Here is a 19,323-nt window from a genome sequence, read left to right on the forward strand (position 1 = left end):
GATGGTGGGGAGGGCTCAGGTCCTAGAACATGATGGCAGAGGAGGACCTAGTGGGGGCTGTATTGTTATATGGAAATGTTATGCATGCAAAGACTATTGTATTTTACTGCTGACCATAAACCATCAATCCCCCAATAAATAAAAAAAAAGAATTTTTAAAAAAGTGAGACTTTTGATGAGAAAGAGACAGGTTAAGAGAGCCAATCTAACCTGCAGACATTCTAACACTGTGACTTTAAATTCCTCGGACCTGAAATTCAAGGAATGACACTGGAAGAGACCATAAGAGCTCAGAAGGGCACCACATTCTCAATGACTGACATTAAATAAAAGTCTGCTGGTTAAGCCATATAGCTTGAAAAGACATTGAAACACATAGTTCTCCCAATCTAATCTTAGCAATATATCCTAATATATACCAGTCTCTATCAGGAGACTTAATTAATTAGGACATGGCACCAAGTATACCAAGTTCTAATCTTTTCTACTTTACTCATGCTGATTTCTAAATCCTCCTCAGGATACACAGATCTCTTTAAGTAAGAAACGCAGCATTGACATATGACACAAGCTACTGACAGAAATTGCTCTTTAAGTCCCTTGAGGTAGATAAATACTTTCCCCACATTCAGTGGTGCTTAGGAAGAGTTCATTATTTATTAATTATTAGAGACAGATTTTAAATATGATAAATCCATTATAGGTTATAGTCCAAAGCAGTGCTATTTATATATGGGTAAGATAAATATATCTATCCTGAGTACCGACCGACACCTTAAATATTGAGTTGTCAGGAAAGTCATATATTTTTTCTAAGCATAGAAAAAATATGCATAGAAAAAAAAATGACTTTCTTGACAACTCAATGGTAATACAAAGTTCAATACAACTCCATCTGAGTCATTAAATGCATAATACCTAAATGATGACTATTTTCGCACATTTCTTTATCTTGGGAAGACTATTTAACTTCCAAATTAAGTCAATTCTGAGCTCTTATTTTAATCAAAACATGACAGCTCAAGGTTGAAGTTTGCAATAAAGCAACACTCAGAGTGTAAACTTCATTCTTATGTAAGTAGTAGTGTGTTTTATATTCAAAGCTTATGTAAAAATAAGAGTTTCTGTAGCATTGACTTTTTTTTTTAACTTTTGTTTGTTTTTATCTTGGTTTTTGAACACAGTAACTTAGTAAAGATTTCTTACTTGAAGATGAACTCCTAGAGTTAGGGGTGAATTTCCAAAGGATGTTATACCAGTACATCCTTACAACAGATGCACTGTCAGATGGGCAGATAGTTTTTGTTTTAGGAGAAGAATAAAGGGGTATAGAGGGGTCCTCTCTGCCCCTAGGAAGAGATTCCCATCTAAAGTACTGCTGGTGGAGAGGAGACCTAGTCCAACAAAGGAAAACACATGCAGTGTCACTCTGTGTTGCAATACAACTGAGCAGGTGTGGGATCTGAAAGTACTCACCCAGCTTCACATGGCCGTTGTCTGTTAGCAGAATGTTAGCCCCCTTCAAAGTGAGAACATTTCAGTGAGAATGGGAAGGCTGATCAGACAGCATGTGTAGCTGCTGACTGTAAATATCCATACGCAATCACAACCAGCAGGCACAGACACAGAAAGATTTAACATTTAAAGTGTGCCCAATTAAAATGTCAAACCATCCTGCTTGTAGGGAAATTTCCTGTCTGTTCTGAAGCAGTGTGGTATTCCTCTGATAAAACACCCTGCCTTGCCAAGAGGCTGATAAAGCAACATAACATTTATGCCATTTTAATAGAAGTGGCATGTTGATCTCCACCTGTGCTCTGTCCCTACTGGCTACATGCTGCCATTGCTCTAACACGTCCCCTGGCATGGGCCTCTTTCTTACTCCAGGAACGGCCCCTTCCACGGGCTGAGGTAGACCTCCTCCCTAGGAGCTCTTCATCATCCCAGTCACCACATGAATCTGCTGCTGGCACAGGAGGGATGGGCTCTGAATGTGGGTCCCAGAGCCATGAGACCAAACTGCCCACATGGCCTCACAGCACCTGAGTCACTGCTGCTCTGTGACTCACAGCATGAGAAGATGAGGATATTTCACCTTCAACAAGGAGGGAGTGACACAGCCTCTGGGTAATAGTGGCCCGCCTCCCACCTATTTTCAACCTGCACACAAGCTAGCAAAAGCAGAATTTCTAGTCCTAGTTGCCTTGGCACCAGGTAAGTACAGGCTCAGGAGCAAAAACCCTAGGAAACCCTTTCCTGTCCAAAAAAAGAGAAAGGAGTGACAGAAGCCTGTGCCCTTGGAGATTAAGGCAGGTCTAAGGAAGCATCAGAAAAAGGAGAGAAGGGGTCTGTGTGGAGATCTCAATTAACCCAGGCCCCACCTACCCAGTCCCCAGTGTGGTTGCTCCCCAGCTCCAAAGCCATTAATATTCCCAAGCGGCTATCTGCTCATACCACCTGCACCTCTGGCCTGCCTTCCTTTCATCTGTCTGCCCATCCATCCATCCATCCATCCATCCATCCGTCCGTCCGTCCATCCATCCGTCCAACCATCCGTCCATCCGTCCATCTGTCCATCTTCTCTCCCTAGAAGACTACAACAGTCAGGTGCTAGCTTAAGCTGGGTGGCTGTGGGATGGAGCAGCTAGCTCTCAGACAGTTTACATTCAAGCAGGCGTGAGAGAAAATCTGAAAACCTAACCCCCCTCTTCACCCCATGAGTGAATGAAGCACAAAGGGCCTAACCCTAACCCTAGCCTCCTAACCTAGGGAGAGCAGTCAGGCGTGGCTGACACGGAAGGGAGGCGTGTGAGTAGAGGGTATCTAGGAGCACGGTGGGAAGGAGCTGGGCTACACACACAAAGGAGCAGGTGACTGCAGGAGGTAAGCAGACCAGTGAGATGGAACATCACGGTGGCCAGGACAAGACAATGATAGCAGAGATGGCCAGGACCTGCTGAGTCAGAGCCCAGCCAGGCCTTCTCTCTCTCTCTCTCTCTCTCTCTCTCTCCTCTTTCCACCTCTCTTCAGCTCCTGTACTCCCCACATGACCTGCCTTTCTGACCCATGTCTGTCACAGTGTCCTCTGGTCTGGAAGGGACACTGCTCCCTGACTGGCAACAATCTGTCAGTCCTTCTAGTACCCCTGCATGCCTGTCAGTCTCTCTCCGAGTCCTCGCCTCTGCTTTGCCAAGCTCTCTGCTGATGGCTCATACGTATGGAAACACTCTGAACAGAGCGTCACCTGAGTCCTAGAAGTTCCACCTAGGACCTACACGTGCACCAGGGAGCTCCATCACAGCATCTGCTTGAAAGCCAAATGCAGCTTCCTCGTGCTTGGGAGGACTACAAGTGAGGAAGGAGGGGGGTAGAGGGGTGAAGAAGGCCAGAGTGTCCCATGGAGAGAGGACACCTGGCCCCAAGCACACATGTCCTCCTGTGCTAGGTGACTTTGAGGTGGGTTATCGAGGCCCGGGCCAGGCCTTGCACTCAGACACCACCAGATCCTTCTGCTCACTGCCAGGCTCCCAGCTGCCTGATAATTCCCCTTCAGTGCAGCCGTGGGTCTCAGCTGCATTTTACAGTAGTGACATGTATACTGAAGCATTCATTTGTCACTATACACTCTGAAATTGAGAGTCCATTTCATGGTGTGCCAAATGTATCTCAATAAAACAGCCACTGAAAAAATGATAGAAGCCTTAGGAGCACTCCTCAATTTTATTAGAATAACACATTTCAGGTAATGGGTTCATCACTTGAATAACTGGGACACAGTGCTCGGAGCACCTGAGGATGAGAGCAGGGCCGGAGTATGACATACCTTGATGTCTCTGTGCATCTTCCCCTTGCTGTGCAGGTAGTACAATCCCTGCAGGGACAGGAGAGGGAGGCAAGAGCCATATCACTACAGAGGACCAGAGTCACTGAGCACACACTGCTTCTGGTTCACTTCTTAAGAGTTCTGTGGCGGTCACCGATTCACTGAAATAGCCTCACAGACACGAGACAATGACTATAAGATCTGGGCAAAGCTCAGTAAGCTATGAGGGTTCCCAAGTCACATAAATGCCATTGACTTCTGCAAATTACTTGAGGCTGCTTTTGAAAGATTATACAACCAATTAATCTCAACGAGTTTCTATTCCCATGAGAGTATTGTAGTATCAAAGCTTTCTTTGGCATCATATATAAAAACATGGAAGATGAAGCTAGGGCCCTGGCATTTTAGGAGGACATGGTATCATACAGAGGAATCAAGGTGTTGCCTTGCAGGTAACTTGAGTTTATTATGCAAACAGATAAAATGTTTTAATAATCATTTTCCCAAGAAGAAGAATTGATTCTTATTTGACTTAATAGGTAATGAATAATAACTAACTACACATACAGTTTCACAAAGTGTGCAGCCTTTTAACCAGCACAGGACTTACCTGGAGAGTTTCTCTGCTAACATACGCGATCTGCAGTTCCGAGAGAGGGCCTGTGACTGTCAGATGAGAAAGCGAGCATTTATCAAGTCAGTCAGAGCAAGCCACAGCAGAGTTCACAAGTTCTACCAAGCAACAGGTTTGATATACCTAAAATCCTACTAGAATGTAATTTCTCTGTTGCTTGGTAGAACTTACGAACTCTGTGGCATTCAGTGGTGTTTACAGTTATCAGAGAGAGAAATCTACTTCACATAGATTATTTTAAAGTCAAGTTTTGACTAAAACATCTAAATTATAAGCCAAATAATCAACTCCATGGCTTATAAACCCACTCTCCTCCAGTAAGCAACGGCTGCCTAGGGTCTGTTTCCACAATCTGGCCAGCGAGATTAACTACAGATATCTGAAGATAGTACCAAGAAATGACAAGACACACATGACGTTCTCTTTAAAATGTCTCACTAAATTCATAAGCAGTAAAAGGTTCTGGAGAGCCCAGACCAGATGGGTAGAAAGCTCTCTGAGGGCAAGGCCAACTTGCTAAATCAGGACTTTGACACAGCACAGGAAAGATCGCAGTCAGCCAAGGAAGATGGGTGACATCTGCCTGAAAGGAGAGCTGGGCACAGGAGAGCATGTCACAGCTTCAAGTCACTGATTCACTTCCAGAATCATGGTTCCTCTCCTTTAAAAACCAACTGAGAACTGACTTTGTTCACTGAGGCTTCTAAATTCTAGAAAATCCATCACATCCTTTTCCCCATTCCAGCTCTAGTTAGTAGCATATTAAACTACTGTTATGTCAGTGTTCAAGTTAAGTAATACCTTCACCGAGAAGACAGATACTGAAATGAAATGGAAGCAGTGAAATTGCTATTCAAAATGTCTGTGACATCTGTGTTTTTACAGTCAGCCCTAAACATTACTGCAGAGGTCCCAAACTAGAAGTAGGAGCCAAAGATCAATATGAAAAGGATGGGAAGTTACTTTCAAATTATCTTCATGAAAAAGTGACAACGTAAATACCGTACATGCAGCAGAAGGGAGTAAAGCTTCTTGCAGTGTGAGATGACCCATTAGCACAGTCAGAACAGCACAGAGAGAAGCATGGCTCATTTTGCTTTGCACATCTCTCTTGTACACTCCATTAAAATCCTAATGAAAAGTATTTTGATGATTTTTTTAATTCCCCAGAATCTAGTAAACTCTTGAGAGAAAATGTCTATCGGTGTGTCTTGAATACATGGGCGTGGGAGTGATCATCTATGCATCAGTACTACTCATACATCAGCTCCATCTTCTCCTCCAGTGCAGATCATCAGGGTCTTTGCCTTTCTTTAAGTATGTGTTCAAAACTTGAACTAATGACATACAGCATGCCTTCCTCTCTAGAACTATCAAAATATTCCAACTGCATAGCTGTTGCTTTTATCCATATACACGCCAGCTGGCATAATGGTAAAATATCCCCTTCTCAATGCAACACTGTTGTTTTTGAAGAATTTGACTTATCCTCTATCCATTAGAACTTTGGTTTTTGAGGTGGGTGGTGGGTAACACACACCAGGAAGCATGGAATTGTACCCCTAAAAGATACAGCCTTATTAACCAATGTTATCTCAAGAAACATAGAAGCTAAAAAATGTGTATTAACGGGCCTTACCATGATAAATATCCTGTAAAGAACCACCTCCACAAAACTCCATGCAAATCCAAAGTTTATCTCTCCTGTAAAGGAAAAATGAAACACATATCATGTTAGCATAATTAGAGTAAGCTGAGGGAGCAAGTATTATAACGCAGTTTGCTATGACCCTGGACAAGCACGTTGAAGCAATGTGCTTTCTAAGAAAAAAAAAAGTGAGCTTATCCCATGAGAAAATGAATCATCTAACACAGTGTGCTGCTGTAATTCAACCCTAGGCTTTAATCTGAGACACATCACAGGCAGGGCCTGGAGACACCGGCCCTTCAGCGAAAGCTGCTCCCCCCCCACCCCCATAGCCATTGACCAGGTGGCAGTGTTCCAAGTGTCCAATACTGATTAAAAGGCTCCCACCAGAACACACAGAAGACGAGTCACAGAAGACTGAATTTGTGCCAGCACTCTTTAACCAAGCAGACCAAACACAAACTTCACTCTCACAGCTAGATTCAATAAGGGCCTTTGACATTTATCACTCTTTGATAGAACTTTCCCACTCACATTCTAAGATATAATCATACAGTCATTGCAGAAACCATTAGCGCAGCTGTAATTAGCTTTGCTCATTCCTTTAATAATTCATCACTTCGTCTGAAAATGTACTGTTTTCAGGGAGCAGAGGACTAGAATGTCCCCGAACTCAGCGAGCTCAGACTAAAGCAGAAGCTAGGTTCTGCCATGACAATCTGTCTCTCTCACCACTGCGTTCTCAGAAAGTGGGCATTTGCTCCACAAATTAATGAAGGTGTGAGTAAATGAAGGAGAAGACAGACCGAGGGCCTGCAAACTATAGCCAGTTGCCCAAAAGTAGCCTTCTGCCCAATTTTGTACAGCCCAGAAGCTAAGAAGAGTTTTTATATTTTTAAGCTGCTGGGAGAGAAAGAATAGTGTTTCTCAGCCAGTGGCATTTACATGAAACTCAGTGTCTGATGTTTCACTGGAGCAGCCACTCACATAAGCAGTGAGGTAAGTATCAATGACACGGAGTCCCAAATACCATTTCTGGGCAAGACTCCTGAAGGGTCCAGTTCTGTGAGAGTCAGAGGTACACAGAGTACCAGCCAGGGGATGCTTTTGAGGTGCTAGCATTTGAGGGAGTGGCTTTGAACTTAAAGTTGGATTCACAGTGAAGACAGTGAGGGCCCCTGAGGGACCTTGGGTGAGTTCCTGAGGCAGGAAACGAAGGCAGACCCGTCCTGCTACGGTAGAACACTTGGGTTGCTTATCCTTCAGCAACTCATCTCTTCAGCTTGATTACCTTCATCTGGCTTCTGATTTGTCAACATCACTCTTAAAATGTGCCTCCTGGGGAAGCAACTACAGAAGCCAGACCTTCCACCTTCTGCATCCCACAATGACCTTGGGTCCATACTCCCAGAGGGTTAAAGAATGGGAAAGCTATCAGGGGAAGGGATGGGAAATGGAGATCTGGTGGTGGGAACTGAGTGGAATTGTACCCCTCTTATCCTATGGTTTTGTTAATGTCTCCTTTTTTAAATTAAAAAAAAATGTTTTTAAGTGCCTCCCAGGACCCAGCCTCATTCTGGGTGGATGGGGCATGAAAGGGTGGAGCTGGGTGCCAGAGCTTGGGACTTGTAGGTGTGAGGCCCCAGCCTCAATTCCTAGCACCTCAAAGACTGGAGCTCTCTTATATATAAAAAAGTAAGTCTTAAAAAGGGTGGTACAGGTGTCAGAAGTAAATTACATCTGAGGGCCGTGGTGGGACTTGGCTGGGGGTACTAGGCCCCAGAACCCATGCCAGCACTGAACCTAAGACCAGTAAAGAGAGTAAGCCCCAGAGAAGACAGCTGGAGACACTTGGCAGCTCTGCCACAGGTGGCTGGGAGTCAGTGACAAACAAGCGGGTGGCCTGGTATTAGGGACGAGGCAGGGGCATCCGGGGCTGACGAGTGGCACCATTCAGAACGATAAAGATATTTACTGCTTGTGACTGCCACAGAGAGGAGTCTAAGTGCCCTGAAATCTGTATTTGGGCACCTGGGTGCCTGTGACCTTGGCCAAAGTGATCTTCCGCATCTGAAACTGCACTGAGCTGCTGATCTGCAGCCCAAGATAACAAACACCACTGGACCTTTTAAAGTGAAAGGCCCAGCCAGCTCCCTAGCTGTGCCTTTGGTTGCCTCAGACAATGCACAGGGCTGTCCTTTTATTCCTGAGAGCTTGCTTGGAGGTCCTAGCAGTGTGAGCAGCTACTTGCATACCTTCCATTGAGGACCAGTTCATCTGTATTTGGGGAAGACTGTCCTTTTTCAAATGAGCAGGCAGCTTTCGGAGGGACACACATGAAACAGTGAGGGAAAAGGGGGCACTTGCCCAACAGCCAGATCAGTCCTGGTAATCAGTGTGTGTGGGGTGGGGGGGGGGGAACAGATGTCACAGCCAGATCAACTTCACATCCTGTCCTTTTATTCTTCTTGGTGAACTTACATTCATTAAAAAAAGGGAAAAAGTTGTGACTCATCTCTGTTTTTGACATGCATCTCACTAGCTGTCTGCTTTGTTTTTGAAAAATGGGGGCTATGTATTTAACTGGAAGTGCGCTGTCCACACCTGCTGCAGAGCTGAGTGGCCCAAGTAAGGAATGGGTTCCTAGGGGGGTAGCTATACAAGGGTTGTGCCCATGGGTGTTCACCCATGAGCTCTGGCAGTGCGAGAAGCAAATGTGCTCCCGAGTGAAGACTTGGAATGGCTGGCTGTCTGGCTGGAAGCCCTTGCCTTTGCCTGAATACAGGTGACAGGAGGCTGGTCTGTCAGCTGTGCTCTCTGCACAGATGCCTGAGGGTGGGTGGGTTCCAGCTCACTGTATGCTGCAGGCTCCATCCATGGCAACCCTCTGACTGAAGGATGGCGGGCTGGGTCTTCCTTTGGAAGAGGTCCAGAGACCCCGCAAGTCTGAGCTCCTTCCTGGAGCTCAGCCAGGTCAAACTCACTTCAGAGTAGCTCTGAGAAATGCTGTCCCTGAGGAAATGAGCCAGTGAGTCAGCCCTCTGCCAGCCATGGAGTAGCTTCTATTATGGAGCTCCACATTTTTGGGGGGCTGTGACTCCTAACATGCCAAACAGCTGTAGACATAACCCACACAGACAAGAACTTTGGGGGGAGAGGAGAGTGGGGAGCACAGCCATCTTCTCATTAGAGTTGCCAGGCCACTGCTTTCTTATTAGAGCTCACTGATTAGTTATCTAGCCAGTACTTTACTGAAATGTTTTCAGTAAAGTACTGGGGAGTGGGGCTGGCATCACGTTTTGTGGTCTGCAATTCCTATTAAGTGCCATTTTCTTCCCTTTGAAGAAGGATCTCTGCTGATCACTAGTTCTCTGCTATTTGTCAGGACACTCAGCTTTCAGTACAATGAGCCATAACCTGTATGAGCCTAGATAAGCCAAGATTCATGTAAACTACCTGGCTAAGATTATCAACTCACCTACTTCAATTTCAATTCTCCTTGGTAGCAAGGAGAATGGAGGCAGGGAATGAGTTTTCTGCTTTCTCACTTCTCTCTGCACCACACTAGTTAATGCTTCAAGTGGGCTTCTGGCCCCTTCCCCGCCTTGCTTAGAAACACAGTCCTCCCCATCCCATAAAGAGAACTTTCCTATTGCAGAGGGAAACCAGAAACATATATGCATGTTTTGCTTTGGAAGTTGCCTGCGCCTTTCATGATTATAACATTCTATCTGTTAGATCTGGGGTAGACAGAAAGGCCTGGGTGTTCAGAGTCGGTCAGAGGACAGCTTCCACCTGCTCCAGGAAGGTGTTTCTCTGGGGATGAATGTGCACCTGGCACTCCCTGCACCACTTGCCCAACAGGAAAGGACTTCGGTCCAACAATGATCACATCTTTGTCCCCAGGCTTCTGAGCTGAAATGCAATTCCCCACTGAGGCAGGCTTTCCACAGATCACTGTAGATCTTACGACTCTCCAAACTTAGGACCCTATTTTCATATTTGTGTAGTTACCTTTCTCTCTTAGGAGGAACAGAAACCTAAGTAGAACACATAGCTTCCAGCTTGATGTTTTCTAGAGCACAGAGGAAATGCCATTTCAATGACTATTTTTTAATAGAAAAGTCTCATCCAGACATTAGACTCTGGGCAGCTGGCAACAGACAAAGCAGAACTATCCACATGCTTTGCCCACGTACAATAAGATTGAGAAAGTGAGGTCCGATGAGAGCAAGACCACTGAGCATCGGCAGGTGGAGAATGTCCACAGGGAGCCTGGTGCCCCACCCTTGGGCGTCCTGACCCTGGACTTGACTGTGGGTCACACCTGCCAGCGGCTACGCCACAACATCTGGCAAAATGCCTCCACTTTCACCTCAGCCACCATGCAAAACATCAAAAAAATTCACTAACTGCCAGCTGTTCTAATGCTGGACAACTTATTTAGGGTGAGCTGAATGTGAAACCTTTGAGTTCATTTTAAAGGAGATCTGAGCAAACCATTGTACTCAGAAAAGAGGCAGGTGGGATGGCCACATGCTTCCCCTTCAAGGACAAGATGCAGCCCTGTCTGGATGCAGGGAACACAGAATGATCTAGTTCTCTAGAATTAAACCCAGCCGTCCCTGGAAGGCTATTTTCTGAAGAGCGGGCCACAAGGCAGCAATCCTATGCAGAGTCTGCTTCCAAGAAAATCCACCCTGCAGTAAATCCGTTTTAGCAATGTCACCCATGACGACCGCCCTGGGTACATTAGAGCCTCTGGGATGTTGGCATGGTGCGGATGGGAGGAGAACTGGGAAGAGAAGATGAAGAGGGAAGCAGGATTCGAGGGAGGAGAAGGATGAAAAGAAGAACAAATCTCTGATCTTGTTTAGTTCCCTATTTCCCCTTTGTTCTCCCCATCAACCTAATTCTTTTGTCCTAATCATCAATTAGCATCCTTCAGAACTAATGTCTATTTTCAAGAATTAAATCACTCTATTGGGGAGCATCACAGGTGAACAGTTTTGATCTCCCCATGACGTTAGCAACCACACCCTCTACCAGCTTGTCCCAGGCCTTTGTCACCACCTCCACACTTCTCCCTTTGGAGTCCTGGGCTCTGCTGCAATAGACCACAGCCAACTACGGTTTCATCCTGTATTTGTCTCATTGTTTCTTAAGTCCCACCTGTGAGGGAGGCCACCTGGTATTTGTCCTTCTCCTGGCTTGTTTTACTTAACATGATTCCTTCCAAGTTGTAGTAAAAGAAATTTTATCATTTCTTACAGTGAATAGTATCATGTACATAGACTACAGTTTCCCTAATCGTACACCTTGGCATTGGATGCTGGGGTTGTTTCCTAATCTTAGTGACTACAAAAAGCAATGCCATGAACACAGGTGTGCAAAAAACTCTTTGGATAGGAGATATTTATGAACTACTATTCTATACCCCAAGAATACTGCTATCTTCTAAGGCAGTCCCCACTAACTTGGTTGCTTAATTTTAAACTGGGGCTGTTTTTGCATCTTATTTGTAGAATCAAGATGACATCTCCAATGGAGCAGAAATAGTTGTACCTGGGTCATATGAATCTAGACACTGTAACATGTTGCAGTTCCTGTGACTTCTACAGTATTACTGCAGCAAAACTAAAGAGCTTTTCTTAATGTAGGAAAAAATCCTCTTTCTAAAGAACCATAAACACACACACACACACACCCCAACACAGTGTTCAGACTGAATTCACATAAGGACTTGGACAAAGAAGACACTGCTTAAGTATTACAGTCCCTCGTTCTTTGAACAAGATGAAGAGAAGGAAGGACACAGTACTCTGAAGCTGGAAGGAAGCACAAGAGAAAGCTTCTAGTGAGCATATGCCATGAAGAGATAGATGTTCCTGTCTTTCTAAATCCACCCAAGTGGCACTGAGTCTCCAATCCAGTCCACGCTGGGAAAACCAGTCAGAGAAGTCAGTCTTCACTTGCCAGCATCCTCATGGAAACCACATCTAGGAGCTCCAAGAGTGCAACACACAAATCACAGACTAGGATAATGGTCAGAATTAACATAGACTGGTTCATGATGCTCTCTCTTCAAAGCAAGTGGAAAACTACAAAGGATGGCACCAGGGCTCACTGTGTCTTGTTAAATGCACCAGGTGGTGGGGTCCCTTGTGCTTGTCCTCAGGGAAGCACACAGCAGACATACCTGAGGTAGCTCCCAAAGTAAGCGACGATGTTTGGGTGCTTGCAGTCCTTCATCATGATGATCTCTTGCTGCACAACTGCAAAGTCTTCTCCTGGAATGAAAAATGAGTAAGCAGACAAGGGAGGTTTCCATGGTGTCCGTTTATTCAAAACATAATGGTGGTGTTGACACTACTTCAAGTAAGAGCCAGAGACCCACATAAGCTGAATTCAAGCCCCAACTCTGTCCCTTACTCTAAGCTGATGAGCTTGGATAAGTTACCTGACTTCTCTGTGCTACTATCAGCCTCTGTAAATGGGGGATAAAATAAAAATAGCCTAGCCCACAAGTGTGAAGCAAGTGTTAAATGAATTTATATATGTAAAATACTCAGAAAAGGGCCTCACACAGACCAAGTACTATACTAGTATTTGCTATTGTTGGAATTATGCCTGATGCATAATCACCGGATAATGTGATAAAAAGTCACTACTTTTTCCTTAATTTCTAAGTAACAATTAATGCAATCATAGCAGAAAGAAGTAATTCTTGGGAAAAGGGCCCTCACACACAGTGTTTTTGCAGAGTCCAGAGGGCCTCACTTGAGCAGGGCTGGGGTGCAGAATGGACTGTATCTGAGCCCCAGCAGACACTGAACCAACATTTTCTCTCCTTCCACTCCCTTGCTGCCCAAATTCTTCAAAACCAGCACTGTAGGAAATCCTACAGTAGCATCACACGCCGCAGCTTGAGTGGACAGAGTCAGGAGAGAGCCCCGAGTGCAGAGAACGCAAATGTGGTGGCACGGAGGCTGTGTGGAGAGAGAACAAGCTGTCACCTAACCACATCAACTCTGTGTCCCCAGCCTGGGCCTGAAGTGCTACCCCTGTGCAGAGGGAGATGAAGTGGATATAGGGAGAGGGCTCCCCACGGCCGCTCCGCCTCCAGCTACCTGGAGCTCTTCTGCTGTAGACGTGGCCCGGACACCACCTGAACCCAGCATCAAAACCCACCTGGCTGCCCGTTACAGGGAAGCAGGGACAGACAAGCCAGGATTCCAGGGCCTTAATTTTTAAAACAAGTGAGTGTGAGATCAGGAAGCAGAACATTTTTATGCCTCCAAAATTTCAGGGGGGGAAAAAAACCCTCCAACTAGGGAATCTCCTATTAAGAAGTTCTGATTTTCAGTAGTCTTTAGAAAAATTTATGTTAAAAACAATAGAATCATAATAATGTTAATATTAAATTTTATGAATTCTTGAATTAAAGTAATTACAATAAAAATGCCAACTGAATTTTTAATTGTAATCATTAAAGTCACCTGGAAAATTTAGCACAGCAAAAGTTTTATAATAGGTATTACTTTAAAGTAAGTATCTCTTACTTAAGAATGAAAATGCCTAGAACTCATCTTTCTTTATTTAGAAATTAAAAAACAATTATTATCTTTATTTTATTTACTGGATAGAAACAGCCAGAAATCAAGAGGGAAGGGTGGCAGAGAGGGAGAGACAGAGAGACACCTGTAACACTGCTTTACCACTTGCAAAGCATTTCTCCTGCAGGTGGGGACTGGGGAGTCGAACCTGGGTCTTTGTGCATTGTAACGTGTGCACTCAACCAGGTGTGCCACCACCCGGCCTCCAAACTCATCTTTTTTTATTCTTTGATCATGTTAAATGTCCTACAGCCAGAGAAAAGAAAAAAAAAATCAGGTAGGAAAGGAAGGAGTAAAATTATGTTTGTAGATGACATGATTGTATATATAGGGAACACTAAAGATTTCACAAGAAAACTATTAGAACTAATGAATGAATTCAGCCAAGTTGTAGGAGGCAAAATTGCTATCCATCAATTGTAGTAGTAAACCATAGCAACAAAGTGAACAAACTGAAAAGGAAGAGTAACAACTTCAAATGAAAAAAAAACAAAACTTAAGAATAAACTTACACAAGAAGGTGAAAGATGTGTACACTAAAAACTACAAAATGTTGCAGCGAGAAATATACAAAGATATGAGTAGATGGAAGGAAATACCATGGTCACAGGCAGGAAAACAGTATTGTTCATGTCCATAAAAACCAAACTAACCAGCAAAGCAGATTTAACACAATGCCTCTAAACCTCCCAGTGGCAACTGTCACAGAAACAGAAAGATGATCCTAAAAGTTACATGGAAAGCACCATAAAAAACTCCAAATAGGGAGTCGGGCGGTAGCGCAGTGGGTTAAGCGCAGGTGGTGCAAAGTGCAAGGACCGGCATAAGGATCCCGGTTTGAGCCCCCGGCTCCCCACCTGCAGGGGAGTCACTTCACAGGCGGTGAAGCAGGTCTGCAGGTGTCTATCTTTCTCTCCCCTTCTCTGTCTTCCCCTCCTCTCTCCATTTCTCTCTGTCTTATCTGACAACAATGACAGCAATGACAACAACAACTACAACAATAAAACAAGGGCAACAAAAGGAAATAAATAAATAAATATTAAAAAAACCCTCCAAATAGCCAGTGTTCCTCTTACAGACAAGAGGCCTCACATCCCCCCACTGCCACACACACACACACACACACACACACACACACACACACACACACATACACACACACACACACCCTTCACGTGGGAGAGCCAGCTTGAGGTAGTAGGAGCTATATCTGCCTCATCCTTTTTAACCAGGTTGGGTGTGAATTGTCTGGGAAGCCAAACCACTGGATGCACAGGGCTGGAGATGAGGGAGAGACTGCAGATGTCCTGTTACTTGTGGTGACATTGTCCCAGCACTGTCAGTGACAACAAATTGTGGAACCAGGCTCTTGCCCAGACCCCAGCTCCACCGAAGTAAAGGGTAGCCCCACCCAGAGAGACCAGACCAGGAAAGCGACCGAGGGCAGGGAAGCCACGGGTGATGTAAGGACCCGCTCCTCTGACAGCAGTAACCCAGGGCAGCACAAGCAAACAACTGGTGGTGAGGGAGCCCCAGAACTGGGCAGAGGAGCCACAAGCAATTCCCTGATGTCTCCTCTCTCTCTGAAGGCAGATGGCAGTGGAAAGAGGACCCCCACCAAGACCCCCACTCTGAGAAGAGAAAGCTGGAGCCAGGCCTGACAGTAAAGAGGGGCCCTCACAGAACTCTGGAGACCCAAAGAAAAAGAGGGTTGGGGCTCTTACTGGTGCTTCTCACACTTCAAGCCAGTGCTGCTCTCACGGAAACAAAACACAATCCCTATTTTCTCACTGTGAGTTTCCTGGCTCATCCATTGTGTTGGAAAAGGAATGGGTTTCTCCCACGAGCTTCTCCCTAATTAGTCAATGTTATCTGTCTGTATTTATACTCTACTTTAATAACCGTGCTTACAGACAATACCACAAATGAGTAATTGTAGGTGATTTTAATTAAGTACTATTTTTAGTGTGAAAACTAAAGAACAATGGGCCAAAACTCAGAGGAGTCAGACCCACAAATAAGATGTGCTACTTTGAGCAGATTACAAATACTTTTCCACAACTGAAATGTGAGAATTTGGCTTAAGAGAATGTTCCATGAGTACTTCCCTACCACGAGGTCTTTTCTGACAAGGCATTTTATAGACAACCAGTGGGACAGATGACAAAAGACCTCTCTTGAGGCTCTAAAATTGACTTTAAAACACAAAAAGAGAAGAAGACTCCAGAGACGCAAACTGCTAGAGCACCTTATCAGAACTAGGCAGCAGAGCTGAGCTCCCTGTGACCTCAGGCAACCAGCAGGCCCTCATTGGGATGCACTTTCACTTGTCTGTCACAGTACATCTCAAGAGTTGGCAGTGTGTTATCCCAATCAGCTCAAAGACCTAAAAATAGGAACAAAGGGGTCTCCCAACATCAGATTTACTGACCCAATGCCATGAGGAAGACTGTTCAGTTCTGATAAGGTGTTTAATCTGTATTCAGCGCCATGCAGTTTTGATTACTATTGTCTTGTAGTCTAGTTTGAAGTTTGGTGGGGGTGGCGGATAACTCCATTTTTGTTCTTTGTTCTCAGGAATGTTTTTTGCTATTTGAGATTATTCACAAACCCAGCTATTTATGACTTTTAAATTCTATTTCAGTGAAGAATACTCTTGGGATTTTCATAAGAAATGAACCTGTATAATGTTCTAGCCAATAGTCATTTTAATGATGCTAATATTCCAATTTCATAAACATAGAATACCTTTCCATTTCTTTGTGTCTTGTTTTCTTTCAATATGTCTTAAAAGTTTTCAGTATATAATCTGCCCACCTCCCTGACTAAATTTATTCTAAGGTATTTAATTCTTTTTAATACAATTCTTTTTATTATTTTTTAAAATTCTTTTCCATTTAGTCACCTTTATTGTTTATCATCGTCGTCGTTTATGTTGTTATTGTTGTTGTTATTGATGTCAACAGAGAGAAATGGAGAGAGAAGACAGAGAGGGGAGAGAAAGATAGACACCTGCAGACCTACTTCACCACCTGTGAAGCGAAATCCCTGCAGGTGGGGAGCCGGGGGCTCGAACTGGGATCCTTATGCAGGTCCTTGAGCTTTGCACCATGTGCACTTAGCCCGCTGTGCTCCCTAATACAATTATGATTCATGGGATTCATTTCTTGATTTTCCTTTCTCTGAGCTCACTGTTTCAATACAGAAATAGAACAGATTTTTATATATTAACTTTACAGCTCATCACTTTATATAACTTTTTACTGGAGTCTTTGGAATACAACATTGTGTAATTTTCATTCCTCTCAAAGTACTTCATGATTTCCCTTGTGATTTCTTCTTTGAATCAGTAATTGAGACAATGTTGTTTAACTTCCACATATTTGTGAATTTCCTAAGTTTCCTTGTGTCACTGATCTTGATTTAGTGTTATTCTCAGAAATATACTTTATATGGTTTCAGTTCTTTTAAATTTATTGAGTGGCAATACGCCAATTTGGCGTATTGCACCAAAGTAAAAGACTCTGGGGTGGGTGGGTGGGAAGAATACAGGTCCATGAAGGATGATAAATGACATAGTGGGGGTTGTATTGTTAAATGGGAAACTGGGGAATGTTATGCATGTACAAACTATTGTATTTACTGTTGAATATAAAACATTAATTCCCCAATAAAGAAATAAATTTTTTTTAAAAAGAAACTACCAGATGGCTGGGCTGACTAGTCAGATGCACCAAAATACAGATGTGTGAATGGATATGCGTAGCAGATGACTGCCTCTGAGAAACATCGTGATGGGCAACATCACAAAACAAGCTGCAAAGTGTCAGAAAAGTTAACTATGAAGTGTTGCCCAAACATTGATCATTGATCTCCTTAACAACCAAAAGTTTCTTTGTTATATAAAAAAGGGCTCAGGCTGGGCAGTGGCTCACACAGTTAAGCGCACATAGTACGAAACAAGAGGACTCGCGCAAGGATCTAGGTTCAGGTCCCTGCTCTCCACCTGCAGTGGGGAAGCTTCGTGAGTAGTGAAGCAGGTTTATAGGTATCTATTTTTTTTTTTTTTGGTCTCTCTCTATCTCCCCCTCCTCTCAATTTCTCTCTGTTCTATCCAACAAAATTGAATAAATGGTCACCAGGAGCAGTGGATTTGTAAAAAAAAAAAAAAAAAAAATTACTGAGTGGCAATGTTTGAGGCCTGCTATGTGGTTCACCCTGGAGACTGCCCCATGGAAGTTTGAGAAAAATGTGTACAGCTCTACCTCAACTTACCATGTGATTATGTCCCAAGACACCCATTGTATTGTTAAAAACACCATGACATATTTTTCTATGCAAAAATGAATCATGGATTTCCTGACAACCCATAAATTAAATTATCATATGCTGAAAAGGCATGGAATACAACTAGCCTGCCAAACATGATAGCTTAGAGCCTCGTCTATCTTAAACATGCTAACCACGCTTGCGTTTGCTTACAGTGGGGCAGAATCATCTAAGACAAAGATGTAGACATGGTAGAGAGAAAAAACAGTATCTGAAAGATGTTGTCAACATGGCACATTGTGGAGTATTGGTGTTTGCCTTCCTGGTGGGTGGCTGACTGGGGGTTGCACCAACATAGAGAGAGGGTCAGAGCACTACTGCTAGCTCAGGAAAAGGTAAAAAATCAAAATACAATTCCCACTGAATGTGCATCTTAAAGTATGTACACACACACACACACACACACACACACGCATGCACTCATACACCAAACCTTTATATATTTATGTAAATATATAAAATTCATATATATTTCAAAGATCTATTTATTTATTACTGAGAGGGGAAAGAACTATAGCATCATTCTATCAATTACTGGAAGTGCAGTATTAAAGTTTCCAACTACTATTGCTCTAAAAATAATCTAGCTCTCCCTTCAAATGTCAGTTTTTCCTACATTTATTCTGGGATTTTGCTGTTAAGCATTTTAAAAAATATTTATTTATTTACTTATTTAAATAAGAGAGATACAAGGAGAAAGACATACCAGAGCAGCTCTGGCTTATGTTGGTGCTGGGAACTGAACCTGGGACCTTTGGTGCCTCAGGTATGAGTATCCTGAATAACCATTACGCTATCTCCCTAGCCTACTGTTATTAAGTGTTGACATTTCTTCTTTTTCATAGCAATATACAGAATTTATATTGTATTTAGCTCTTTCTTCCTTCTACTGCAGCCATCATCAGCCTCTCCCCTATCTCCCTCACCCCTGCTATTTCTCTGAATTTGATCTTTTATTGTTTTTTAGAGTTCACATACAAGTGAGATCACAGTGTGCTTCCTCTGCGTGGCTTATTTCACTTCATACAGTGCCCTAATGGTCTACCCACACTGTCTAAACAAACTTTTTCTCTCTCAAACATGGACTTGTTGAATCATATGGTGGTAGCTTTTTCCCATTCCCTCACTAATAATTGCTATCTCTTCTTATCTATTTATAATGAAGTAAAAAGAGAAAAAGAAAAATCCCTGCACAGCAAAACTCATCCAACAGAAATGAAGGGGCAACTTACAGAGTAGGAAAAACTATCTGTAAGCCACATACAGATCTGAT

The 19,323-nt window shown here is 43.6% G+C and overlaps 1 protein-coding gene across 8 annotated transcripts in view; it reads right to left on the reverse strand.

The window, feature by feature from the left end:
* The window catches only part of MAP4K3 (mitogen-activated protein kinase kinase kinase kinase 3), a 115,228-nt gene that overhangs the window by 57,072 nt on the left and 38,833 nt on the right, over window positions 1–19,323 (reverse strand). For 6 of the 8 annotated variants that reach the window (XR_009548902.1, XM_060186920.1, XM_016187220.2 and 3 more), the window contains exons 3-7: window positions 12,305–12,395; window positions 6,097–6,161; window positions 4,434–4,489; window positions 3,824–3,871; window positions 1,477–1,519 (exon numbers count right to left, since the gene is read on the reverse strand). Coding sequence is in view for 6 of the 8 variants with exons in the window: in XM_060186920.1 (XP_060042903.1) it covers window positions 1,477–1,519; window positions 3,824–3,871; window positions 4,434–4,489; window positions 6,097–6,161; window positions 12,305–12,395 (303 nt within the window). In the remaining 2 variants the exon portion in view is untranslated. Of the gene's footprint in view, window positions 1–1,476; window positions 1,520–3,823; window positions 3,872–4,433; window positions 4,490–6,096; window positions 6,162–7,135; window positions 7,281–12,303; window positions 12,396–19,323 lie in introns of those variants that run through there. The other 2 variants (XM_060186923.1, XM_060186922.1) reach the window with 2 other exon arrangements.

Source organism: Erinaceus europaeus, chromosome 3, assembly GCF_950295315.1.
Source record: "Erinaceus europaeus chromosome 3, mEriEur2.1, whole genome shotgun sequence".
Lineage (NCBI taxonomy): Eukaryota > Metazoa > Chordata > Mammalia > Eulipotyphla > Erinaceidae > Erinaceus > Erinaceus europaeus.